Below are 27,893 nucleotides of genomic sequence, written 5' to 3'. Positions count from 1 at the left end.
TGTTAATCTCCCTAGCAAATGGTTGCTCTGTAGCCTGCTTGGATTTTTTCTACCACAGGGCTGGGCTACAAGTTTTCCAAATTTTTATGCTCTGCTTCCCTTTTAAATATAACTTTAAGTCTTTTATTTGTTTCCATATATGACTTAGGGTGTTAGAAACAGCCATACCACTTCTTGAATGCTTTGCTGCTTGGGCATTTTTTTTTCCTGCCAGGTATCTTGTCATCATAATTAAGTTTAAACTCAGATCCCTATGACATGAACACACTGCTGTCAAGTTCTTTGCCAGGGTGTAACATGGGCAATCTTTACTCTAGTTCCCAGTAACTCCCTCATTTCCACCTCAGACTTAATCAGCCTGGAGTTTATTGTCCATATGTCTATCAGCATTTTGGTTACAACCATTTAATCAGTCTCTAAGAAGTTTCAAACTTTTACTTATCTTCCTGTCTTCTTCTGAGCCTTCCAAACTCTTTCAACCTCTGCCTATTTCCCAGTTCCAAAGCTGTTTCCACATTTTCAGGTATTTAATAGCAAATCCCCACTCCTGGTACCAATTATCTGTGTTAGTTTTGCTTGTGTTGCTATAAAGAAATACCTGAGACTGGGTAATCTATTAAAAAAAGATGGTTAATTGGCTCTCAGTTTTGCAAGTTTTACAGAAAGCATGGTGCTGACATCTATCTCTGATGAAACCTCACAAAGCTTACAATCATGGTGGAAGGTAACAGGGAGCCAGCATGTCACATGGCATGAGCAGGACCAAGAGAAATGAGGAAGAGCCAGCCTTTTAAACAACCAGCTCTCATGTGAACTAACAGAGTGAGAACTCACTTATTACCATGAAGAGGACATCAAGCCATTCATGAGGGATCTGCCCCTATGACCAAACACCTGCCACTGTGTCTGGAATTGGTGGGCTCTTGGTCTAACTGACCTCAAGAATGAAGCCACGGACCCTTGTGGTGAGTGTTACAGTTCTTAAAGGCGGCGTGTCCGGAGTTTGTTCCTTCTGATGTTCGGATGTGTTTGGAGTTTCTTCCTTCTGGTGGGTTCGTGGTCTCGCTGGCTCAGGAGTGAAGCTGCAGACCTTTGCTGTGAGTGTTATAGCTCTTAAGGTGGTGCGTCTGGAGTTGTTCATTCCTCCTGGTGGGTTTGTGGTCTTGATGGCTTCAGGAGTGAAGCTGCAGACCTTCGCAGTGAGTGTTACAGCTCATAAAGGCAGTGTGGACCCAAAGAGTGAGCAGTAGCAAGATTTACTGCAAAGAGTGAAAGAACAAAACTTCCACAGTGTGGAAGGGGACCCAAGCGGGTTGCCACTGATGGCTGGAGCAGCCTGCTTTTATTCTCTTATCTGGCCCCAACCACATCCTGCTGATTGGTCCATTTTACAGAGAGCCGATTGGTCTGTTTTACAGAGAGCTGATTGGTCCGTTTTGACAGGGTGCTGATTGGTGCATTTACAATCCCTGCGCTAGACACAAAAGTTCTCCACCTCCCCACTAGATTAGCTAGATACAGAGTGCTGATTGGTGTATTTACAAACCCTGAGCTAGATACAGAGGGCTAATTGGTGCAATTATAAACCTTGAGCTAGATACAGAGTGCCAACTGGTGTATTCACAATCCCTTAGCTAGACATAAAGATTCTCCAAGTCCCCACCAGATTAGCTAGATACAGAGTGCTGATTGGTGCATCCACAAACCCTGAGCTAGACACAGGGTGCTGATTGGTGTGTTTACAAAACCTTGAGCTAGATACAGAGTGCTGATTGGTGTATTTACAATCCCTTAGCTAGACATAAAGGTTCTCCAAGTCCCCACTAGACTCAGGAGCCCAGCTGGCTTCACCCAGTGGATCCCACACTGGGGCCGCAGGTGGAGCTGCCTGCCAGTCCCGCGCCGTGCGCCCACACTCCTCAGCCCTTGGGCGGTCAATGGGACTGGGTGCCGTGGAGCAGGGGGCAGCACTCATTGGGGAGGCTTGGGCCATGCAGGAGCCCACGGTGGGTCGGGGGGAGGCTCAGGCATGGTGGGCTGCAGGTCCCGAGCCCTGCCCCATGGGCAGGCAGCTAAGGCCTGGCGAGAAATCGAGCGCAGCACTGGTGGGCTGGCACTGCTGGGGGACCTGGTGCACCCTCCGCAGCTGCTGGCCTGGGTGCTAAGCCCCTCACTGCCTGGAGCCGGCCAGCTGCTCCGAGTGTGAGGCCGCCAAGCCCAAGCCCATCCGGAACTCTAACTGGCCCGCAAGCAACGTGCACAGTCCCGGTTCCCGCCTGTGCCTCTCCCTCCACACCACCCCGCAGGCTGATGGAGCCGGTTCTGGCCTCGGCCATCCCAGGAAGGGGCTCCCACAGTGCAGTGGCGGGCTGAAGGGCTCCTCAAGCATGGCCAGAGTGGGTGCTGAGGCCAAGGAGGCACCAAGAGTGAGCAAGGGCTGCAAGGGCTGCCAGCACGCTGTCACCTCTCACCACCAGGCCAGCCTCCAACATTGGAGATTACATTTCAACATGAGATTTGGAGGGGACAAATAGCCAAACCATATGAGTTACTATTCTGACTTTCTCTGAAATAGGTGTATTTAGATTGTTCTCTGTTGGATGGTAGATATAGTTATATAAAAGATAGGTGAGTGATTTATAACTTAGAATATCCACTTGCATACTTCTTTAGTATGGTTAGTTAAGTTTCATCATTAAGCATGACTTTCATTTAGTGTCAAAAGTTAATGCTGGCTGGGTGCGGAGGCTCACGCCTGTAATCCCAGCACTTTGGGAGGCCGAGGCAGGCGGATCACGAGGTCAGGAGACTGAGACCACCCTGTCTAACACGGTGAAACACCGTCTCTACTAAAAACATGAAAAAATTAGCTGGGCGTGGTGGTGGGTGCCTGTAGTCCCAGCTACTCGGGAGGCTGAGGCAGGAGAATGGTGTGAACCTGGGAGGCGGAGCTTGTAGTGAGCTGAGATTGCACCACTGTGCTCCAGCCTGGGCAAAAGGGCGAGACTCGTCTCAAAAAAACAAACAAACAAAAAATTAATGCTGCTATCAGCCCTGTACTTCTGAGACATGGATTGTTGGATGCTTAAAATGGTTTATGATCAAAAGTCTTAAAGTTCTAATCTGACTTTTAAAGTTTTAAATTTCTAACAAAGATGGAAAAAACAGACACTGGGCCCTGCTTGAGGGTGGAGGGTGGGAGGAGGAAGAGAAGCAGAAAAAATAACTATTGGGTACTAGGCTTAGTACCTCGGTGATAAAATAATCTGTACAACAAATGCCTGTGACATGAGTTTATCTATATCACATACCTGCACATGTACCCCTGAACCTAAAATAAAAGTTAATAAAAATTTATTACAAATTAAAAATGATATACAACACCAAGAGTGAGCCCTGATGTAAACTGTGGACTTGGGATGATAATGATGTGTCAATGAAGGTTCATCAGTTGTAACAAATGTACCACTCTGATGGGGGAGGCTGATAATGGGAAAGGTTGTGCACGTGTGGGGCAGTGGGTATATGGGAAATTTCTATTCTTCTTGATTTTGCTCTGTGAAAAGCAAAAACTTAAAAGACTTAAAAATTACAGTGAAGGCATCAAATTTGGAAAAATCAATAGCCTAGTTCCTTACTATGAAATCATATGGCATAGTTCTCTAAATGTAACCCTTACATGTTGTTTTCATGGACCTCATACACACTCGCTCTAGGAATAAAAGAGCAAAGTATTTTCATGTTTCCTTTTTTCTGAGTTTGTATCAGTATTGCGTGTGTGCAGGTGGGGATGGGAGGGTTACCTTTAGCCAATATCAGAATTGAGTTGAATGGAGGAATTACAATTTTCCAATAAAAAAATTCAAGAAGTGTTTTTTGCCTCCCAGGTGGTAAAATCATGCATACTTTTTATTTCTGTTTTTGGTCTCTCTATATTTTCCAAGTGTTCAACAAAGTGTGGTTATTAGTTTTTATAATAAAAGACATTTTAGGTTATTTCTCTGATTACTAAGAGTAAAAAAAAATAAAGTTTTAAAGTTCTAATCTGAAATTTTCAGTGACCGCATTTCAGGAGTGCTCAAAGGAATGTGTACAATCAAGGCAAATATTTTGTCTCCACTCCTGATTTCCCTGATGACAGAATTTTCCTAAGCATATTCCTGGCCTTTCTTTTTGTCCCTCTATTCTCTGTGCCCTGGGAGGTTGAAGGATTTATTTGATTGGTAAATTTTGGAAGGCTCAGTCCTACTTATCTTCCTTTTAGAAAAAAGCTGTCTGCAGGGAGCAAGTTACCTCTGCTACTTTTCTAGGTGCAGATTCTTCCCTTTTAGAGAAAGATCCTGTACTCGTTCAACGTTGCCTATATCTAGATACCTTCTCTGGCTGCTTGTTTTTAAGTAAGCCCATTTGGCTCTCATACTAAGCTACAGTCTTCAACTTGTCTTTTATTAAAAAATAAAGATATTTTTGGCCTTCATATGCTACTCTTTATTTTTCAATTTGCTTAGAACATAGACATGGAAAAGGGAAGCCATTTTATTGTTTCATGTACTTCTCATGTCTGACAGTTGACATTCTTCCTGAATTCTCTATCATCAAAAAGCTTTGCATCTCTAGTAAACACAATTTCTAAATCTAACAAATCTCATCATGACCAGCTCTCAGAGCCTACACTGGAGCACTACTGTTTTTCTCCAATGGAGGGAATTCAAGCTACTTTTTTACAATTTCAGAAAGCAGTTAGAAAAAAACAGCCTTAGGCTATCATTTTGATTTTTTAAGGTTACTGTTGATTCTGATGCTGAACACTGAGGGAAAATGCTTCAATTAAAGGCAGACAAACTCTTCCATATAAGAACACAGACAAATCTTCAAAGCTCATATTATTTGTGACCAACTCCTGAAGAAATATACTTTTAGATAACCTTCATATAGAAGGCAGGTAAATCACTCATCATATGTACATATGACATTTCTGAATATACTTACCTCAGCTGTGTGCTTTGCCACATGCCCCACGATGACAATGACCTTCCCTTTGAAGTTCTGGAGCATAGCAGTGTAAGGGCCCTGGGTAAGCTCCCCTTCTGCAGTGAAGGCAGCACTGAATGGAATGTTGATGCTTCCTGAAATGTGACCACGAATAAAGCTGAGAAGGAAAGTTTAAGGAAAACATTTATTTGTGTGCAATCTTGAGTGTCTGAGGGAAACTCACAGAGCTAAGTGACTCCCAGAAGATAGTACTAAACATCTTCCAGCTCATGTGAGTATTTTATCTAAATGAAGTAAGGCAACTTCAGGAGGAAAAAAAAAGTTAAATTTGAAAATAAAGTAGAAAAGAGAAAAGAAGATGACTAGCCAAAGATATAAAAGGATCTTACATCAAAAGCATCTCTCATTACATAAACACAGATATGGGTAAACAGTAACTACACTTAAAGAGGTTCTATAATGAGTGGAGATGGTGGAGATGGACTACATATCTTACAATTTAAATTTTCTAGTCAGCTGCTGCTTCATCATTTTTTTTTAAAGAAAAGGATATGACATTAATAATGAGAGAAAGAACTGTACATAAATTCTGAAAAATGAAAGGAGAGAGAATTAACATTAACATTCCAGTGGGCATTGTTTAGTTGAAGTTTTCTAAAATGGGCAGAGAATTTATGATCATGGGTAGATTACCTTTGAACTTCATCAGCATTAGTTTCTCAAACATTTCTAATTATTCAATATTCCCAATTGCAGTTTTCCTGAAGAGTAATGACTTTTCTCTCAGAATATAATTACTCTGATGGTACTTTTTTTAAAAAACTGAAAGTACTTTTATTTTAGGTAAAGATCTACTTTAAAATGAAAATTTTTTATAACACATACTAAGAACCTAACAACTCATATATTCTCAGCACCTATATCTACATCTGTGAGGCCTGAATCAGTTGCCAGAGAGTGTTTCCATATTTATCAAACAACCTTTTCAACTATGAACATCTTTTCTTCTTTTAGTGTGTTTAGAGTAGCAAAAGCAATACAAATCTATTCTGGTCAAATGCTGTAGCAGACATCTTTGGGCTGCCTGCCCACCTGCTGTTTTCTTGTTTGGAAGAGCACCAACCACTGACCCTGAGGAAAGGGTGAGCCTAGGCTGTCGTGTTGGTATCAGATGACCCTGCTACAACCATGACTGACAGGATGGTGGAGGGGAGGGTGATGGTGGATATATGATGCAGGCTGAGCCAATGAGATTCTCTCCCTTGAAAATCGGAAATAAAAGACATAAAAGATAATGCTCAGACTGTGTTAAGCTTTACATGTAAAGCCACCTTTAAGTGCCTCTTCCATAAAATTTGTTCAGCCATCCATAAAATTTGTTCAGCCACGTATTAGAAAATTAGAAGACCCTGACACTAAAAGAAGAACTGTTTAATAGATACATTCAGTGAATACTGTATTTGGTTAAAAAATACCCATCTATATCTAAATAACCATACCTAGTAACTATATCTATAATCATAGATAAGTATTAAGGTGATTTTGTAGGTTCATATCACCTATTTATTATGTGCCTTTAAAGAAGATTTTAATCTAAACTCCTTTCAGTTACTAGAAGTATGTCATAAAGTTATTATCCTATTATCCTTGTGATTTATTATTTGTTTAAAAAATCTAGATTAAATATTAAAATGCTTCACAAAATATGATGGCAACAGAGTCTTTTTTGAAAGAGAAAGTTTTTCAAAATACAAAATGATTCCAAACCTTTTTTAGGCTACACTTTGGAAAATAAGGCACAAAAGAAACAGAGTTTTAAACCACATTTTCCTTATTCTTAATCTACTTCAACCAAGAAGTCCTGGATAATATCTAAGAACACTCATCCAAGAACACTCTTGTCATGAAACTTCTCGCACAAAAATGATTGGGTAAGCATGAATGTCTGTAGACATGGTGGTCAAACCTCTAAATCCTCTATCATTACTGGCAAACAGCAGAGGAGAATGCATTACTGGCAAAAAAACAGAGGAGAATGATATTGGCTTAGTTATAAATAAGTATATTTACAATGAATAGCCTGTTGTTTATATAAGGTGAATAATGAAGACAACTTTGGTTATTTAGAAATCTTTTCTTTTTTCCTTGGAAAGTATTTACATTGCCTACAATACAATTTCCCATGTGACACAGTCAGCATTAGATGAAATAAAACTGCTTTAGGCAACCTCTAGACATTTGAGAGGTGGTCAGATTATATTGTAAATCTAGGTAGGTGAATACTTTTTTCACTTGTTGAGTCCTTCAAAATCAGAATAAAATATGAGGTATTTGGAAACTGAGCAAACAACAGATTTCTGTATATTTTTTATTAGAAAGAATAAATAGAGGGAAATAGAAGAAAATTTTTGACATATGGTGACTCTGAATGACCATAGTTGACTGTCATCAGTCATGAGTAAAATCTGGCAAGGAAAGAGAAATGATAGAGAATATGTTGAGATAAGCACATTTTTCCATGCTCTAAGAACTTTGGTTTTATTTCACTGTATTACAGTGGAAAACAAGTTACACAGGACCTTCACACAAAGGTAGGGTTAGAGATGAACATGCAATGCTACATATTTTAGAAGTATGACTGTCACTTTACTGCTTTCTGTATAATATAGATAAAAATCTGAATCTTCTATACTAATGTTTTACATTTTAAAAAGGCCTTTCTCATTACATAAACAGAGATATGGGGTAAACAATAACCACACTTAAAGAGGTTCTATAATGAGTGTAATACTCAATAGTCAGACACTATGCTATTTTATAAACTAAGAATTTAAAAAGCTACAGCTTCAAAGAACCCAGTTCAGAGGAAACTACTATTAAGGAAATAGTAGGCAAAGTATTTATGGGGTGATTAGCCCCAATCACATATATATCATGATACTGTAATCCCAACAATGACATTACAATTTTTGGTTAGGTTTTGGCAAAAGTGGCAATGGTATCCATAAACACTAATTTTTAACTTCCAGTGTTCATAGGAAATTAGAATTTTTGATGACATACTTGAAAGAGTTAAAAGATAAAAAACATCATTACAGAAGTCAGCAGTAATTACAATGAAATCTCTAGACTGGAATAATAATAGTTGTGAAAGCATAAAAGCATCCAGTTATTGTAGCAGTCACTTCACCATGTGTTTGAATATGGTTGTTTACTACCCTGAATGCACTACAGGATATATTCCAGTAAACATATGAATTTTCTTTGGCATATGGTGACCTTACACTATATATCTTACCCTGTCTTGGAGTAAGTTGTATCCCTCCCTGCAAATTATCCATTCAGCTCAATATTCTATTTGGCAGATATTACCAAAAGCATTTGAATGTGTGCTTAGAACAAAATCAAAATTTTGCATTAAACAGAATTTGATAGCCCAATGCACAAACAGATTAAAAAAATTACTGTAAACTTCTGATAAATAAGTTTGATTATCAGAATAGCATTAACAGGTAAGGATGATGTATATTATTATCTTCTAGGTTTCTAAGATATTAAAACTTTCCTGTATTCATAATTTAGTCTACAAAACAATGCTGTAAGTAGATATGCTGTACTTCAATCAAACAGAAAAAAATCAGGTATAAGAATATAGGTACAGTGTATAGGAAAATTACATGGTAGTTAACCAAGTATGTTCAGAAAGACTCTTCAATTTACAAAAAGATTTGAAAATTCCTTTAAAATATTGTTTAAAATTCAACACAGAAACCAGTTCATGTTTTTTTACATCCTAAAAGAGCACAGCATTTTTGTTGGATGCCACACTTAGTGACATCGTATCTTTAAAGACAACACACACCAATATTTCACCAAACCACTCAAGAAGATCTACCTACCTTTGTTTTTTGGCTGTTTGTCTGCTGGGTTAACTAATTATAATTAGTGTTATAGACCTTTCAGCCCAAACTGAAAGTTTTACCTTTAGTATATCAACAGCGAAAAGGAAATATGAAATTAAACCCATAGTTCTCTCATATATACCATAACTAAATAGCATTAACTGATATAAAAATGATGTTTAGATATCATGATTTTCTTTGCTAAATCTATTGATACTCTGAATGGCATCACCATCCCCCAAATCAACCAGTCAAAAATCTCATTTCCAACATCTTATCAATAGCAACATCCAATATTCTACTGCTCTAATACATCTTGTACTCACATTTTTATTCCCATTACCCGTTGCCTGTTTCAGATATTGATTTGTCTTGAGCTTAAACTACTGTAGTAACTGTTTTCTCCAACTTTTGTCTTTTCTCTTGGAAATACACTTGATTTACAATATTGACAGAGAAAAAATTTAAAAGCAAAATGTTCTGATTATTGTATCCTTTCTGAGAAACTTTCCATGACTGCCTATAGGACAAAGCCCGTATTTCTCAGTTCAGTCCTCATGAATAGAACCTAACTACTTTAATTCCAACCAAACTAAATCATGCACTGTTACCAATATGTTTTCTATCTCCTGTAGTTTTCTCTGCCTAAATACCTTTTTCTCCTTATTTTTGCGCATTCAAACATCCATCCTTCAAATGTTTCATCCATGAAAGTTTCCCTTCCCACAGTATCTGTACATCTCTCATAACAGCAATTTGATTTTATATAAAATTTTCTAATGAAAATGACTTCTATCTAAACAACTGATAGGAACAATGTGTATTATATTTATTTCATCTTTGAATCTCTTGGCAATGATTAATAGAATGCTTAGAACATCGCTTACATATTTGGTGAGTAAATGAATTTCAGAATTTTGCCAAACCTGGAGTAACTAGTATCAGCAGCAAATATGCTAAGGTGCCTTCTGGCCACCCCAACCAGTGGCACCAGTATCTAACAATGCTTGCAAGTGTCAACGATATAGAATTTCCCTTTGTCAGCACACAATTGGAGAAAACGGAAAGAAACAGCAACAAAAGTAATTTCTCTTGATTTTCTTCAGCATAGGCTCACTAAAACTGGTTTATTTAGGGAAAAGCTAGGGACCTCACTCTTTATGACAGGATATGAATGAATGATTATACACATCAAATTTCTGGATAATTCAATCCTAATTTTGCCTGCAAGATTATCTCTGCCCTCATCCATCCTCTACAATGCATTAATTTTTCTGAAATAAAAATCTGAGCATGGCACCTACCTGTTTAGAATTTTTTAAGTTTCTTACTGCCTTTGGAATAAAACCCAAATTTCTTAGCATGTTATGAGGCATTTTCAATGAAGCTACTTTTACCTACTCTAGTTTCATTACTAATTCTCATATATTCCAGACATGCTCATCCACAGTTCTTGTAACTTCCTAAATGTGTCCATCTCACCTTCTCTGAGCCTCAAACAATGTGGTTTTTCAATGCCTTCTCTCTTTTCTTTGTTAGGTTACTAACTTCTACTTGTTTTTTACGACTCATGTCAGACATCACTTGGTTTAGGTGCCCATCCTATATTTCCATGACATTTGGGTATGCTTCAGACATAGACCATTTCATATTATGCTGCAATTATCTATTTCATATATCTATTTTAGTTATAAGACTGTGAGCTTCCGGTGGGCAGGGGTGCTATAATTAAACTCTATATCCCCATTGCCTGGCAAAGCAGGTCCTCAAACAGGACTGGTTGGCTGATTGAATGAGACTGTATGGCACTCTAGGAACTCGAGTCATGGATGGTTCTCATAGCAAATAGGAGCTCTTTAACAGCTAATATACCTTTCATAACTAACAATCCAGACATGAAGACATTCCTCAGCAGTTGCTATCATATACTCCCACATTATACAAAGCCCATTAAAATATGGGAATATAATTGGATGGAAATTTTAATTTAGATAGATTGAACGTAAGCCCAAATGAGATGAAAAAAACCTTACTAAACCTTCTCATCAGTATCTATCCTGCTTTGCTCATGAGTATCTTTAAATTGCTTTGAAGAAGTTTTTATAAATCAATTAAAGACAAAGAGACAAGAGTAATGCTAGTGTTCACTAAGGATGAATGTGCCATAATGAAATAATGAATACAACTCGGTTTATGTGTTTTTCAAAAAACAAATTTAACCCTGAGGTTGTCTTTGGTATAGTTTTAGCTGCCAACATTTTTTTTTTTTAAATCAAAAGGTAAGAGTTTTACAAGTAAAGCTCAGCCTTGAGCAAAAACTCAGCCTTGATTTCAAGCAAATGAGTAACAATGCTTTAAAGTATTGCTGTTTACAGATAAAATAAGTTGGATCCACAATTACATGACTAAGACCTCTCTTAATATGAACTCCAAGAAAACTGAAACCCTAAATATTTATAACTATTAAAGAAAACAAGAGTTTGCTTCTGTATTACCATGGAAACTATTAACATCACTTCTGAAATTCATGTCACTACATGAAAACATTTTCTATTGCCTCCTTATAAAATGCAAGTTTTGTTTGCTTTGAAATTCTCAAAATATACTGAAGAACAAATATATCTGACTTGATTTTTACCTAGATTAACATTTCATGTTTCTATCTTCTAAAAGCAAACAAAAAAATGTGATTTCAACAAAAACTGCTGTTTTGCCTCTCTGAGCCTTTGGCTTTAATATTAAGAGTTTAGACTACATTAGGGTATCTTCTTATTCTAAAGTTTTGGGATTATGTTTTTATTGTTAAGTGGGTAAAGTTTGTCTTCATATCCTTCAGTTTTCTTTTTCTGTATTCTCCATTCCCTTGGCCCACATTGGGGTTTAGGTAGTTCCCTAAGATTGCTGGCACCTTAATGTGCTGCTTCTCTCCTACAATCACAAAAACTGAACATAGATTAAAATATTATCACCTGCAGGCTTTTTGAATTTTAACTGAGACTATTCATAACACAAGCTAAATGACTGAAGCCTTAACAGTAGCGTTTCAGGCATCAAGTGAAGGTTCTGAAGGGGGCTTGGTGGTAGTAGTGAGGCAGTCCCTTAAATTTATTGGTAGACAGCTTATTTTGCCTGTGGATAAGATTGCCTCCCTCCCTTTCGTAAGCAATCACTTAAATCATTTTGCATAGGTTAAAAAAAAAGACAAGATGAAATATATTCTTAGACATTAAATCTGGAAGCACAATTTAGGAAAAAAAAATTCACCTATATGAAGATGTAAGAACTGTGTTAGGCAAAGACTTCCCATTTAAATGACGTATAAAAACAAAACAGAAGATAAACATGATACAGGGACATTATAAATAATTTGAACAACATTTCAAAAATAATTTACTTCCTCTGGGGAAGGAAAAGGTGTTAGAGAAAGTTTCTTTTTTTTCCATATTGTACAGGGTCACATTTTGTGGCAAGAGAGAAATAAAACTATTTCAAAAATATCCTAGTATTAAATATGTAATCACTTCTTAAACAGATTGTTAAAGTCACATAAATCCTAGACTTTAATTACGAAGACTTTAATTACCTTGGTAAGAATTAAGAGTTACTGTACAAAGATAATTACTTTAAAAATATTATTAAAATTTCAATAGGCTTTAAAAAACATCAGCATATTAGTAGCTTTAGGGAAATTTTTATTAAAAAGATTTTGAATGAATTAAATATTATAAATTAAATCAATATAGTAGGAAAGGATCTTTCTATCATGTTTCTTTCCTCAAAGTGTTGCAATATTGCTTTCTAAAATTTGAAATACTTCAGTTTTCCTCGATTCTGTGGCTACATCTGTAAAAAGATAACCACAGGTAGATTTGTTCAGTTGGTATCTGGGATTAGTCCTCATATACACACAGGTGCTGAAGGTAATAGCTTATTTTGTGTATAAGATTTGAAGAAATGTATATAACATCTGAATGAATATATATAGTGTAGAGGAATCAATGCATGTCTCACTGACTCATTAATTTCTATTAACTCATTTGTTTCAATCTTGTTTATGCTTAACTGTCCCTATGCAGAGACCAGATAGGCACCTGTAAAATAGTGTAAAATTTAGAAGCACAAGACTGGCTCTGCAATTACTAGTTATATGGCCTTGGGAAAGTTGCTTAACCTCTTTAAGCTTCAGTTTATCAGTAAAACAGAGATAACAAGAGTATCTACATAATAGGACTAGCACCATGCTTGGTACAGTGTAAGAACTTAAAGACTGCTATTATTAGAAGTCAATTTACTTCAATCTATTCAAGAAGCAGCTAGTGTGCGTGGCTAGAAGCAGCTAGTGTGTGTGGCTCTCATGGAGAAAAACAGAAGGGGGCAAGTAAATACCACACCTTCAGCTGAAACATCCAGGTATTTGCAGTGGGACTAATCAAGGAAACAACTTGACCTTTAGAGCATGAAGAAATGTAAGACAGGACAACAACCCACCTGGGAATAACATGGAACCAGGGGATACTCCCCCACCCAAGGGAAGTGGTGAGTGAATGAACGGCCCCAGAAAAACATACTCCTCTCATAGGTCTTTGCAACCCTCAGGTCAGGATATATCTCCTTGTGAACCCACTCCACCAGGGCCTTCAGTCTTCAGTCTGACGGAGAGAGCTACATGAAGTATTGGCAGAGCAACTGCTCAGGCATGGGTGGAGACCCTGAAGCCTTAGATTATTATTGGGCTTTCTGGCAAAAGTAGCTGCAGCTTTGGCAAAGTAGAAGGTTAGACTCCTGTACATACCTGTAGGAAAGACGCCGAATCCAGAAGGCTGAGTAGGCCCCACTTCCATTGCACCTCACAAGATAAGACCTACTGGCTTGGGATCCAGCCAGCCACCAGCAGTGGCACTGCACCTCCCTAAGAAGGAGTTCCCAGGGAGAGGGGTGGGTTGCCATCTTTGCTGTTCAGACACCTTAGCCATTCCAGCCTTCAGGCTTTGGACAGTCTGAGCTGACTCATGAGCTGACTCAAGGCAGAAGGAATCCCACAGCACAGCATAGATGCTCTACCAAAATGTGGCCAGAATGAAAACTGCTTTTTTAAGTGGGTTCTGATCCTGTTCCTCCTCACTAGGCAGGACCTCCCAAACAGGGTCTCCAGACACTTTGTACAGGTGCCTTTAAACCAGCAACAGGTCCATACCTCCCTGGGACAAAGCTCCCAGAGGGAGGAACAGGCCGACATCTTTGCTGTTTCATAGCCCTTACTGGTGACACCTCCAGGTTCTAGAAAATCCGAGATGACTAGGGCCTGGAGTGGGCCCCAAGCATACTGCAGCAGCCCTACAGAAAAGTGGGCAGACTATTACATGGGTTCCTGTTCCCATATCTCCTTACTGGGCAGATCCTCCAGGCCTGGAGTTCCAGCCACCCCGACCAGAGCTATCGAGCCAGTGCGAACTCAGCAACTCCCTGTACAGAGCCGCCAGGGGCAAATAAAAGCCTCCCTGCCACTGTCTCTGCAGTGGAACTGCCCTTGCCACCCTTGAACTAATGAAGAAGCAAAGACCTTAGTTGTCTTATCCATACCTCCAACAGGCTGCAGTTGAACCAAGGAGAGGAGGCCAGTCCATCTCCCACAGGTCCCACACACTCCCTAAAACTCATCACCAGACAGGAAACTCCTGGCTTGGGCCCACAGAACAAACCTCCATTTTGGGCTGACTTTGCTGAGTGATTGATGACCTGCATCTCTCTGGGGCGGGGCCCCCAGGAGTCAAAAAAATGACGCTTGGCCACAACCACTACTAAGATCTCTTCCTCTACTGCCTCTAAGCTGGGGAAGGAATATAAACTCTGAAATCAACCCAGAGCTGCAGTGGGCAGCCCAGGAGTGCCAAGTCATGAACTATAGCAGGCACTCAAGGGGGAGAGGAGCCCACACTTTCAGAGGACTGAGAGGAAACATGGCTGCAACTATGAGAAAACATAAGGGAGCCACAATACTGAACAAAAGTCTACCAACTGACAAATAAGCCTAAGTGTCACCTGCTAGATAAACCCCAAAGCTTCAACACAAAAAATACCTCACTAACATACCCCACTCTAAAGCCAGAGACAGTCAGTCAGCTTCCAATAGAGACCCTATACAAATACTCATCCCAGTGAAAATATCCAGAAAATAAGTCTAGTGACTGTACTCAATCTACACCACAGTTAAAGGAACACCCTGACGCAGAGATGAGAAAGAACCAATGCAAGAACTCCAGTAACTAAAGTGGCCAGAGTATCATATGTCCTCCCAATGACTGCATCAGTTCTCCAACAAGAGTTCTTAATCATGCTGAACTGGCTGGAATGACAGAAACAGAATTCAGAATATGGACAAGAACAAAGATAATCGAAATTCAGGAGGATGGCAAAACCCAATCCAAGAAAAATAAGAATCACAATAAAGTGATAGAGTAGCTGAAGGATGAAATAGCTAGTATAAAAAGGAACTTAATAAGTTGAACAGAGATGAAAAATACAGGAATTTCACAATGCAATCGTCAGTATTAACAGCAGAATGAACCAAGCTGATGAAAGAATCTCACAATTCGAAGACTGGTTCTTTGAAATAAGGCAGTCAGACTAAAATTTAAAAAAAAAAAAGAATAAAAAGGAATGAACAAAGCCTCTGAAAATTATGAGATTATGTAAAGAGACTGAATATATGAATCACTAGCATCCCTGAAAGAGGCGGGGAGAAAGCAAACAACTTGGAAAATGTATTTCAGGATATCTCCCATGAAAACTTCCCTAACCTTGCTAGAGAGGCCAAGAGTCAAATTCAGGAAAAACAGAGAACTCCTGCAAGATTCTACACAAGATCATACCCAAGGCACATAACTGTCAAATTTTCCAAGGTCGAAATGAGAGAAAGAATGTTAAAGGCATCTAGAGAGAACTTGGGCAGGTCACCTACAAAGGGATTCCCATCAGGCTAACAGTGGACCTTTCAGCTGAAACCCTACAAGCCAGAAGAGATTAGGGGCCTATATTGAATGTTCTGAAAGAAAAAAAAATCTTTAACCAATAATTTCATATCTAGCTAAACTAAACTCTCTAAGTGAAGAAGAAATAAGATCCTTTTCAGATAAGCGAATGTTAAGGTACTTCATTACTACCAGACCTGCCTTACAAGAGATCTTGAAAAGAGCACTAAATATAGAAAGATCACTACCAGTGAATACAAAAACACACTTAAACACACAGACCAATGTCACTGTAAAGCAACCACACAAACAAGCCAACATAACCACCAGCTAACAGCACAATGACAAAACCCAATCCACACATATCAATACGAACCTTGAACGTAAATAGTCCAAATACCCCACTTAAAAGGTAGAGTGGCAAGCAGGATAAAAAAGTAAGACTGAATAATATGCTCTCTTCAAGAGACTATCTTACACATAATGACACTCATAAGCCCAAAATAAAGGGATGGAGAAAAATCTACCAAAAAAATAAAAAACAGAAAAAAGCAGGGATTGCAATCCTAATTCAGATAAAACAGATTTCAAACCAACAACGATTAAAAAAAAAAAAGACAAGGGTATTATATAATGGTAAAGGGTTCAATTTAATAAGACCTAACTATTCTAAATATATATGAACCCAATACAGGAACACCCAGATTCATAAAGCAGGTTCTTAGAGACCTACAAAGAGACATCGACTCCCACACAGTAATAGTGGGAGACTTCAACACTCCAATGACAGTATTATACAGATCACTGAAGCAGAAAATTAACAAAGATATTCAGGACCTAAACTCAGCACTGAACCAAATGAATCTGATACACCTTTACAGACGTCTCCACCCCAAACCAACAGAATATACATTCTTCTCATCACCACATGGCACATACTCTAAAATCGACTACATAACTGGACATAAAACGATCCTCAATAAATGTATAAGAACTGAAGTCATTCCAAACACTCTTTCAGACCACAGCAAAATAAAAATAGAAATCAACACAATAAAAATCACTAAAAATCATATAATTACATAGAAATTAAACAACATGCTCCCGATTGACTTTTGGGTAAAAAATAAAAGGCAGAAATCCAGAAGTTCTTTTAAAACAAAGAGAACAAAGATACAACATACCAGAATCTCTGGGACACAGCTAAGGCAGCGTTAAGAGGGAAATACAATACCACCAAATGTCCACATCAAAAAAGTTAGAAAGATGTTAAATTAACAACCTAACTTCACAATGGAAAGAATTAGAGAAGGGAGAACAAAACAACCTCAAAGCTAATAGAACTGAGAAATAATTTAAAAAATCAAAGTGAAGTTAAGGAAATCAAGGCATGAAACACTATTCAAAAGAGCAATAAATCCAGGAGTTGGTTTTTTGAAAAAATTAACAAGATAGGCCACTAGCTAGACTAAGAAGAAAGAAGATCTAAATAAACACAATTAGAAATGACTAATGAAATGCAACCACTGACCCCACAGAAATAAAAATAACCATATGCTCTATGTACACAAACTAGAAAACCTAGAAGAGATGGAAAAATTCCTGGACATATACACCTTCCCAAGACTGAGTCAGAAAGAAATTGATTCCCTGAACAGACCAATAATGATCTCTGAAATTCAATCAGTAATAAATAGCCTACCAAACAAAAAAAGCCCAGGACCTGATGGATTCATAACCAAATTCTACCAGATGTACAAGGAAGAGCTGGTACCATTCCTACTGAAACTATTACAAAAAAATTGAGAAGAAGGGACTTCTACCTAACTCATTCTATGAGGCCAGCATCATCTTCATACCAAAGCCTGGCAGAGACACAATAAAAAAGGAAAACTTCAGGCCAATATCCTTGATGAACATCGATGCAAAAATCCTCAATGATATACTTGTAAACCGAATCCAGAGCACATCAAAAAGCTACTTCACCATGATCAAGTAGGCTTCACCCCCGGGATGCAAGATTGGCTCAACATGCAAAAAATCAGTAAATGTGATTCATTACATAAGCAGAACTAAAGACAGAAACTACATAATTAACAGATCCAGAAAAGACTTTTGATAAAATTCAACATCTGTTCACATTGACAACTCTCAATAAACTAGCTATCAAAGGAATATACTTCAAAATAATAAGAGCTGTCTATGACAAAACCAGAGTCAACATTATACTGAACGGGCAAAAGCTGAAAGCATTCCCCTTGAAAACTGGCACAAGACAAGGATGCCCTCTCTCACCACTTCTATGCAACATACTATTGAAAGTCCTAGTAAGCGCAATGGGGCAAGAGAAAGAAATAAAGCGCAGTCAAACAGGAAGAGAAGAAGTCAAACTATCTCTGTAGATGACATGATTCTATATCTAGAAAAATATGCAGTCTTGACCCAAAAGCTCCTTCAGCTGATAAACAACTTCAGTGAGGTTGCAGGATATAAAAGCAATGTACAAAAATCACTAGCATTCCTGTACACCAACGACAACCAACCTGAAAGCAAAATCAGAAAGGCAATCCCATTCACAATTGACACACAAACACACACACACACTCCCTAGTAATACAGCACACCAGTGAGGTGAAGGACCTCTACAATGAGAATTACAAAACATTACTCAAAGAAATCAGAGAAGACACAAACAAATGGAAAGATATCCCATGCTTACGGATAGGAAGGATCAATATTATGAAAATGGCTGTACTGCCCAAAGCAATATACAGTTTCAATGCTATTCCTATCAAACTACCAGTGACATTAATAGAACAAGAAAAAACTATTTTAAAATTCATATGGAACCAAAAAAGGGCCCGAATATCCAAGACAATGCTAAGCAAAAAGAACAAAGCTGGAGACATCATGCTACCCAACTTCAAACTACACTACAAGGCTACAGTAACCAAAACAGCATGGCAGTAGTACAGAAACAGGCACATAGACTAATGGAACAGAATAGAGAGCCTAGAAATAAGGCCACACATCTATGACCATCTGATCTCTGACAAAGCTGACAAAAAACAAGAAATGGGAAAAAGACTCCCTATTCAATAAATGGTGATGGGATAACTGGCTAGCCATATGTGGAAGATTGAAGATGGACCCCTTCCTTACACCATATACAAAAATCTACTCAAGGTGGGTTAAAGACTTTAATGTAAAACCCAAAACTATAAAAACCCTGGAAGACAACCTAGGCAATACCATCCTAAACCTAGGAATGGGTTTAGATTTCATGAAAGAAACCAAAAGCAATCACGACAAGAGCAAAAATTGACAAATGGGGCCTAATTAAACTTAAGAGCTTCTGCACAGCAAAAGAAATTATCAACAGAGTAAACAGACTGTAGGAGATTGGTCAGGGTGGTGGGAAAAATTGTAGAAAGATGCAAACCTTCTTGCAAGTCTGGGAGGTTTTACAAAAGCTTTGGAAAAGCATTTGGCTGAAGGCAGCCAAACCCTCTTATCCAGAGCCTGAGAGCAAAGGTTAGATAACAAGGGGATATAAAGGAATTGATCTAGATAAGTTAGTTTACTTAGGCCTTGGAACCTGGCCTTTAATCATCCATGTGGAGGACTGCTCTCTCCAGCAAGGGCGACCATGTTAATTACCCACAAGTGTGTTGACTCAAAGCCTTTGTCATTAAATCTGTACTAAATAAATGCCCGCAGCACCAGCTTGTCAGGGCTGTGGCTGCTACAACTCTTTCTGTCAGTGGTCTGGTCCCCTAGCCTGCTCTTTCACTCAATACCTGTGTCTAAGTGCATTCTTTCATCCATCATTCAGCCAGGGTGTGTGGGTCAGACCCAGCAGGTGGCGCTCCATGTGAGGAATGCTGCAATGGATTGCAACGGAACCCTCAAAAACGAAGGTTAAAAGACTGCGCAGTCAGTAAGTCAATAAGTCATTGGTGCCCACTTGGGATTTCCAAGTTGGAGGGAACTGTTCAGGCTAGGGTTTCATCATAGGACAACAGTTATCAGCTCAACAGCAACAGTATATAAAAGTATTGAAACAGCTGCTTAAAGCTAGCAGAGCCTTGGTTTTGCAGGCTCAATTAAGAGACCTAATGCAAACTACTGTTTCCCATAACCCATGGTTTCTGAAAGAAGGTGCACTACACTTGGAGATCTGGGAACAAGTGGATAGAAATCTTAAACAACATGATGCACAAGGGCAATGGGTCCCAATAACATCTTTAACGTTATGGGCTTTAGTTAAGGGTGGCTCTGGTCCTGCTCTACATAGAAGAGCCTAAAAAGCGAAGGCAGGAGGAACTGTCACCTACCTTACTGCCTCCATCTCCCTCAGCCCCACTGTTTCTGGGAAAAAATAACAAAGAGGAAATGGAGGTTTTGCCTGAGCCCCCTCCTCCAAGAAATTGGAAAAAAGACAAGGGATATGCTATAGCTATGGGACCCTGTCTTAGACAAGCAGCATTAGATGGGGAGCTCTTAGCTTGCCTGGTAATGCCAGATTAACAAGGCAATCAGGTACATGAATCCATTTCTTTTAATGCTTATAAAGAGCTAAAAAAAAGCATTAAAGAAAACGGTGCCACTAGCCCATTTACAAGAGTGTTAACTGAGGCCACTCTGCAGACCTCTTTCTAACAATTTCTCCCCTACCCCTAACGTGGCTCTCTCAAAATCCTATTTGGGTAGAACAGTAGCCTTTAAAGGGAGAGAAATTACAAAGAGCCCATGAAGTAGCTGAGGAGCAATTAAAAGCCAACCATACAGAACCATCAAACAGTCCTTGGAATTTGCCCATTTTCATCATTCCCCAAAAGTCTGGTAAATGGAGACTTTTGCATGACTTATGTGCTATTAATGCTAGTTTGCAACCTATGGGGCCCCTTCAGCAGGGGCTCCCCTCCCACGTGGCAATTCCTCGAGATTGGCCTATAATCATTATTGACTTAAAAGACTGCTCTTATACTATTCCTCTTGCAGAACAGGACAGAGAAAAATTTGCATTTACAATACCAGTTATCAATAATGAAAGGCCAGCTCGCTGATTTCATTGGAAAGTGCTTCCTCAAGGAATGCTGAACAGTCCTACCATGTGTCAGTATCATGTAAATCAAGCTTGGCTCCCCAGTAGAAAAGAATTTCCTAATTGCAGGATTACTCATTTTATGGATGATATTTTACCAGCAGCCCCAACAGAGCTAGTACTTTTCAAGTTACATGCCTCTGTCATAAAGAATACACAGTTAAGAGGTTTAATCATAGAACCTGGAAAAGTACAGATGTCTTCTCCTTGGAAATATCTTGGGTACATACTAATTTCCCAGTCAGTAAGACCTCAGAAAGTTAAATTAAATACTAGCAACTTACATACCTTAAATGATTATCAGAAATTACTCGGCGATATTAACTGGATTTGCCCAACCTTGGACATAACTACTGATAAGTTACTGAACCTGTTTTCTATCTTAAAACGCAATGCTGCCCTAGACTCTCCCAGGTATTTAACTCCTGCAGCACAAAGGGAAATTGAAGAGATAGAGCAAGCTATTTCTCAGAGACAACTAGATTGCATTGATACATGGTATTCAGTTCAATTATTTGTTTTTCCCACTAAACACTCTCCTACAGATGACCCCAGGGCAACGCTTCCTAGAATGGGTTTTTTTGCTCACGTACCGGGACTAAAACACTCTCTCCCTATATCCAGTTAGTCAGTAAAATCATTTATTCAGGATGCAGACGATGCAATCAGTTGCTAGGTTATGACTCTGGTATCATCAGGATTCCTTTAAGTAAAAAGCAATTCGAGGCAGTATTGCCTTATCTATGGACCTGCAAATAGCACTCTCTGATTACAAAGGCCATACAGAGCATGCCCTTCCTGCTGACAAACTCCTTCAGTTCTTATCTTGTACTTCTGTGGTTTTGCCTACTAAAATAGTTCAATCCCCCATACCTAATGCTTTAACAGTGTTTACTGATGGCTCTGGTAAACATGGAAAAGTCGCTGTCTGGTGGAAATCACGTAATTCCCCCACTTGTTCTGGATTTACTAGCACTCAGAGAGCTGAGATTGGAGCCTTACTATTGGCCTTGGAAACTTTTTCCATTCAGCTCATCAATATTGTTAGTGAGTCTGCTTACTCTGTTTATTTATTGCAGAACCTTGAGACGGCCCTCATTAAGGCCACTCTGGAGCCCACCCTGTGTGCACTTTTTCTCTGACTTTAGCATTTGCTAGATCAACATACACATCCTATTTTTATCACACATATTCGAGCCCACAGCTCACTAACTGGCCCACTGGCTTATGGCAATGATCAAGCAGATGTACAAGTTAGAACATCACTGTTTGACCAAGCCACCCAACCGCAACAATTTTTCCACCAAAACTAGAGAAACTTATCTAAACAATTTCAACTTACCCAGAGACTAGCTAAACAAATTACCCGGCAATGCCCAGATTGCCAGCTCACAGGCACGTCCCCTCCTTATACAGGTGTTAACCCTAGAGGACTAGAACCTAATCAGCTATGGCAAACCATGTTACACATGTGCCTCAATTTGAAAAACTAAGATATGTACATGTATCCATTAATAACAATTCTCAATTAGCGCACATGCCTTTCCTGGAGAGTCCACCCGATATGTCATTAAACATCGTCTTTTAACTTTTGCATTTATGGGGTGGCCTACAAAAACTAAAACTGATAGTGGTCTGGCTTATGCCAGCTCACAATTTCAACAATTTTGTCACAGTGGAATATCCAACATTCCACAGGCATCCCTTATAACCTCCACGGAGAGGCCACAGTAGAATGTACCCACTCTATCCTTAAAAATATGCTCAGAAAACAAAAAAGGGGGAATATGAGTAAGGACCCTGCAACACTACTAGCACAAGCCTTATTTACCCTTAATTTTGAAAATTTAGATGATAAATTTCAATTAGTTGTAGAAAAGCACTTTGCTAAAACCTCTCAAGACATAAAACCTGCAGTTTTATGGAAAGATGTAAACAGTAATGTATGGTGTGGTCCAAATGAATTGTTAACATGTGGGAGAGGATATGCTTGTGTTCACACCCTCTCAGGTCCTCTTTGGATTCCAGCACGATGCATCAAACCTTACCATAGCATGGCTAGGACCCAACCCGGTACTAGAAATAAAGAAAATGACCCTATAGGACCTACAGCCCCAGACAATGTGGCTTCCTCAGACGACATAGGCCCTGGACAGGACGCTGAAGAAGAGAAGTTAGAAGACTGAGCGAATCTGCTCTGGACACAGACACCATTCAATCCAGATAATTTGTTCCTTCCTATGCTTTATTAACCTTTTTAATACTTTCACTTTACCAGCAACCCTCACCTGTTACTCTCTATTGGGCCCATCTCTTAGATATGCCTTTCTTCAGCCCTATTACTTAAACAAACACCGCCTTCTCAGCTTCTAACAACACGACTGCTTGGCTAAGAGGGAATGACATGCCCCAAGTGGGGTTCCTCAATAATGGCGCACATTGGACTAAGGTGCCAAGTAACACTACATGTCACTCCTTAATTAGAAAAGAATGTTGCTAATTATACTCATATTTGTCTTCTATTATTTACTAACTCTAGGATGCAAAGCCAGAATGTGAGCAGTGCCTGCCACGCCTGACAAACCTGTTGCTGCACACATCTGTACTCTTCAATCAACAAAACCTGATGCTAAAAACAGAAAAGGGGGAGATGTAGGAGATCAGTCAGGGTGGTGGGAAAAATTGTAGAAAGATGCAAACCTTCTTGGAAGGCGGGGAGGTTTTACAAAAGCTTTGGAAATGGATTTGGCTGAAGGTAGCCAAACCCTCTTATCTGGACCCTGACAGCAAAGGTTAGATAACAAAGAGATATAAAGGAATTGATCTAGATAAGTTAGTTTAACTTGGAACCTGGCCTTTAATCATCCCCATGCATGACTGCTATCTCGGGGCAGGGTGACTATGTTAATTACGCAAAAGTGTGTTGACTCAAAGCCTTTGTCATTAAATCTGTAACTAAATAAATGCCTGCAGCACCAGCTTGTCAGGGCCACAGCTGCTGACTCTTTACAACACCCTCCTCGGGGTCTGTAAGCGGCCAGGTCCCCTAGCCCGCATTTTCACCGGATACCTGTGTCTGAGTGCATTTTTACATCCGTTGTTCGGCCAGGGTCTGCAGATTGGACCTGGCAACAGACAACCTACAGAATGGAAGAATTACCTTTAAGATTAAAATAGGGTATTATAATGCTATTTTTATGGTTTTATGGGAGAATTGCTATGAATAAAGACTCAAGCAAAAGAAATACAAATTAAAAAGTTAAAAACATTAAACAGATTCTAAACTCCTGAAGTATAAGATCAGAAGAACTTCCAGACGAGGGGTTCTTGACCAGTTAAATAGGATTTAATGCCTCATTTGGGAGTCCACTCATCCACTCTGCAAAGAATTTCTAGTATTGCTGAAACCCTAACAACCAGGGATATCAACATGTATACTCTCTCCAAACTCAGAAAAATAGAAAGTAGCAACTTTTCACAAAACGATGAGAATATATCATTTGAAACTGTGAGCTCTCAAATTGTACTGTCAGAAACCTAAGATTCTATGAATTACTAATAAAGTCTCTAAATGTATAATTCAAATTTCATTTCAAAAATTGGAATTGAAAATATTAACATGAAAACTTATTGCTGACTGAGTATCCTTAATCCAAAAATCTAAAATCTGAAATGCTCCAAAATCAAACTTTTTGAGCAACAACATCAGGATCAAAGGAAATGCTCATTACAGCCTTTTGGCTCTAGATAGTCTGATCTGGTAAGTATATATATATAATGGAAATATTCCAAAATCCTATAAAATATGAAACCTGAAATACTGTCACAAACAATTTGGACACAGGATACTCAACCTGTATATGCCAGTTTTAGCATATAAGAAACCATTAACCTGCTAACCCTCATTTATAGTTAGTAAATGCTGCAAATTTGAATTTTTGAAGCAAATTAGTTATAATAGCATTCATTTATATTTTATATATTGATTTTCTAAGAAAGATTTTAAAAGTTGCTCTGTTTTTAAACAAAGTGAAAATCATTTACCTAGATTCTAGAAAACACACAATCAAAGAATCTGAAGATAATGAAAATAGAAGGAGACTGAACTGTTACTATTTTGTAACTCTTCATACTCTAATGCCAATCAAACCCCTTGGATGTTACAGTATGTTCAATAGTAAAATCTTTGTAAATAACATTTTGTAGTTAGTGAAAATACATGTTCTATGTAAGCCAGTGTTTTGAAAATTATAATGAACACAAGGTCAATGTTGAGATGTAGCAAATTTTTTCTCTAGGCTATGAGGTAAAACGGGTGTATACTTACTCTTCATCTTTGCCACAATTCCTATTTACAGCATGAAGGATTCAAATGCCTTCAAGAATAGCAATATACACCAGAGAAACACAAAAAACAACAAAATATCCCAATATTCTGGCATTGTTTGGAAAATATCATCAGGTCTTTGGTATGTAATGTTATCTTATAAAACCTTATGCAAGACCATTCTGGCATCCAGTTTGAGAGTAATTTAACTACTTGAATTCAGAAGAATCCCAGAATTTTTTTTTTTTTTTAACCACACACCACTTAAATGAAAGGATGCAATACAAATAAGCAGTACCACCCTTTAAAACAGCATATGCAAAGGATACTCTTCACTATTCCGGATGTCAACCACCAGGAGCTTTGGTTTACTGGACTTTGTTTTCTTGGTGGGTGTTTTGAAGTGGCCTGTCACTGTGAGCTCACACAAGTCAATCAGGTCCTCTGCTGAAATCCGTGGTGATACTTCTGACTTTAGGTCATTTAATAGGATGGATTCTCTTGACTGAAAAAAATAATGTACAAACAAAAAAAAATTGAGATTATAGAAAAACAAATTATCCCCAGTAATAGAATATCTTGATACCAAACAATACAGCGTATAAAAGAAGAGGAAACTATCTAATTTTCGCAGTCTATTGTATAATTCAGTGGTCTCCAACCCCCAGGCCATGGACTGGTACTGGTCCATGGCCTGTTAGGAACTGGGCCACACAGCAGGAAGTGAGTGGCAAGCGAGTCAGCAAAGCTTCATCTGTATTTATAGTTGCTCCCCATTGCTCCATTACAGTCCGAGCTCCGCCTCCTGTCAGATCAGTGGTGGAATTAGATTCTCATAGGAGTACAAACCCTGTTGTGAACTGCGTATCTGAGGGATCTAGGTTGCATGCTCTTTATGAGAATCTAATGCCTGATGATCTGTCACTGTCTCCCATCACCTCCAGATAGGATCATCTAGTTGCAGGAAAACAAGCTCAGGGCTCCCACTGATTCTACCTTATGGTAAGTTGTATAATTATTTCATTTTATATTACAATTTAATAATAATATAAATAAAGTGCACAATAAATATAATGTGCTTGATTCATCCTGAAATCATCCCCCCCATCCCAAACCCAGTCCATGGAAACACTGTCTTCTAGGAAACCAGTCCCTGGTGCCAAAATGGCTGGGGACCGCTGGTGTAACTGATACCTTACTATTGGGGTTTACTTCTTTATTATTTACACCTATAGGAAAGCATTATTGTTTTGATTGGCTGCAAGCTCCTGGCTCAAACATGTAGAAAGAGATGAGGCAAAGTTTTCCTTATGAGACTGCTTTAGAAAAAACAGCTCCTTTAAGTACGTTTCACTTTTCTTTAAATATAAATTTCTGTTGTTTTGAATTGCATTAATTTTGACTCAGGTAATATGAGAAATTGCACTGTAATTAGGCATACATAGTAATTAAAGAAACTGGTTCTAATATATGTATTGGACTTTCATAATATAATTTATGTTATATATAAATGGTTGAGTGGAAACTTGATTCTCAGAGATGACTAAACAGCACCCTAATGCTTTCTTAAATAGTAAACCAAACTAACAATGTGTCTTAAATGGGAAGGAGGTAAACTCAGGACTCCAGGCTATCAAACCCATCCATTGGTTTGTGTCTATGATATTGCATAAAAATGATTCAGACTAAGGGCTATTTACAATTATTCTCTATGTTTCTTAGTAGAAAGAAGGATGAGCCTTCCCCCATAATAGGCAATGCAATACAACACGACTAAATTAAACATAAATTTATTGAGCACTAGTGATCTCTTGAAATCTTATGTGACATGACTTGAGAATTTAAACACTTTAGGCTGGGCGCGGTGGCTCACGCCTGTAATCCCAGCACTTTGGGAGGACAAGGTGGGTGGATCACGAGGTCAGGAGATGGAGACCATCCTGGCTAAACCAGTGAAACCCTGTCTCTACTAAAAATACAAAAAATTAGCCGGGCGTGGCAGCGGGTGCCTGTAGTCCCAGCTACTCGGAAGGCTGAGGCAGGAGAATGGCATGAACCTGGGAGGCGGAGCTTACAGTGAGCCAAGATAGTGCCACTGCACTCCAGCCTGGGTGATAGAGCGAGACTCCGTCTCAAAAAAAAAAAAACAAAACAAAACACACACACACTTTAAAAAAACAAGTGATTAACATATGAGGATTCAAAAAATTTTAATTTATGTTTCATAAGTTATCAAAATAGTCTAATAATCATCTCGTTTACTCATTTTCTCTTTTCTCAATTACACTGTGGAATTCTACACTTAGAATATCCAATTTAGAATTTCTAGGTAACAAAAAATAAACCATATAAATCATTTACCAGACAGATTTATTTAAAAAAATGTTTTTTTTTTATTATTATACTTTAGGTTTTAGGGTACATGTGCACAATGTGCAGGTTTGTTACATATGTATCCATGTGCCATGTTGATTTCCTGCACCCATTAACTCATTTAGCATTAGGTATATCTCCTAATGCTGTCCCTCCCCCCTTCCCCCCACCCCGCAACAGTCCCTGGAGTGTGAATATTGTGATATCATGAATGTAAGCTTTTG

The 27,893-nt window shown here is 38.6% G+C and overlaps 1 protein-coding gene across 2 annotated transcripts in view; it reads right to left on the bottom strand.

The window, feature by feature from the left end:
- TBCK (TBC1 domain containing kinase) overlaps nucleotides 1-27,893 on the bottom strand; it is a 271,930-nt gene that overhangs the window by 49,716 nt on the left and 194,321 nt on the right. Inside the window, exons 24-26 of one of the 2 annotated variants that reach the window (XM_058432416.1) lie at nucleotides 25,626-25,801; nucleotides 25,297-25,317; nucleotides 4,990-5,126 (exon numbers count right to left, since the gene is read on the bottom strand). In XM_058432416.1, coding sequence (XP_058288399.1) covers nucleotides 4,991-5,126; nucleotides 25,297-25,317; nucleotides 25,626-25,801 — 333 coding nt within the window. In that variant the 3' untranslated portion in view covers nucleotide 4,990. Of the gene's footprint in view, nucleotides 1-4,989; nucleotides 5,150-25,296; nucleotides 25,318-25,625; nucleotides 25,802-27,893 lie in introns of both variants that reach the window. The other variant, XM_032172492.2, reaches the window with a different exon arrangement.

This window comes from Hylobates moloch, unplaced genomic scaffold (genome assembly GCF_009828535.3).
Source record: "Hylobates moloch isolate HMO894 unplaced genomic scaffold, HMol_V3 SCAFFOLD_2, whole genome shotgun sequence".
Classification (NCBI taxonomy): Eukaryota; Metazoa; Chordata; class Mammalia; order Primates; family Hylobatidae; genus Hylobates; species Hylobates moloch.
Note: the sequence above shows the minus strand (reverse complement) of the source record. Positions and strands in the feature narration are given on the sequence as shown.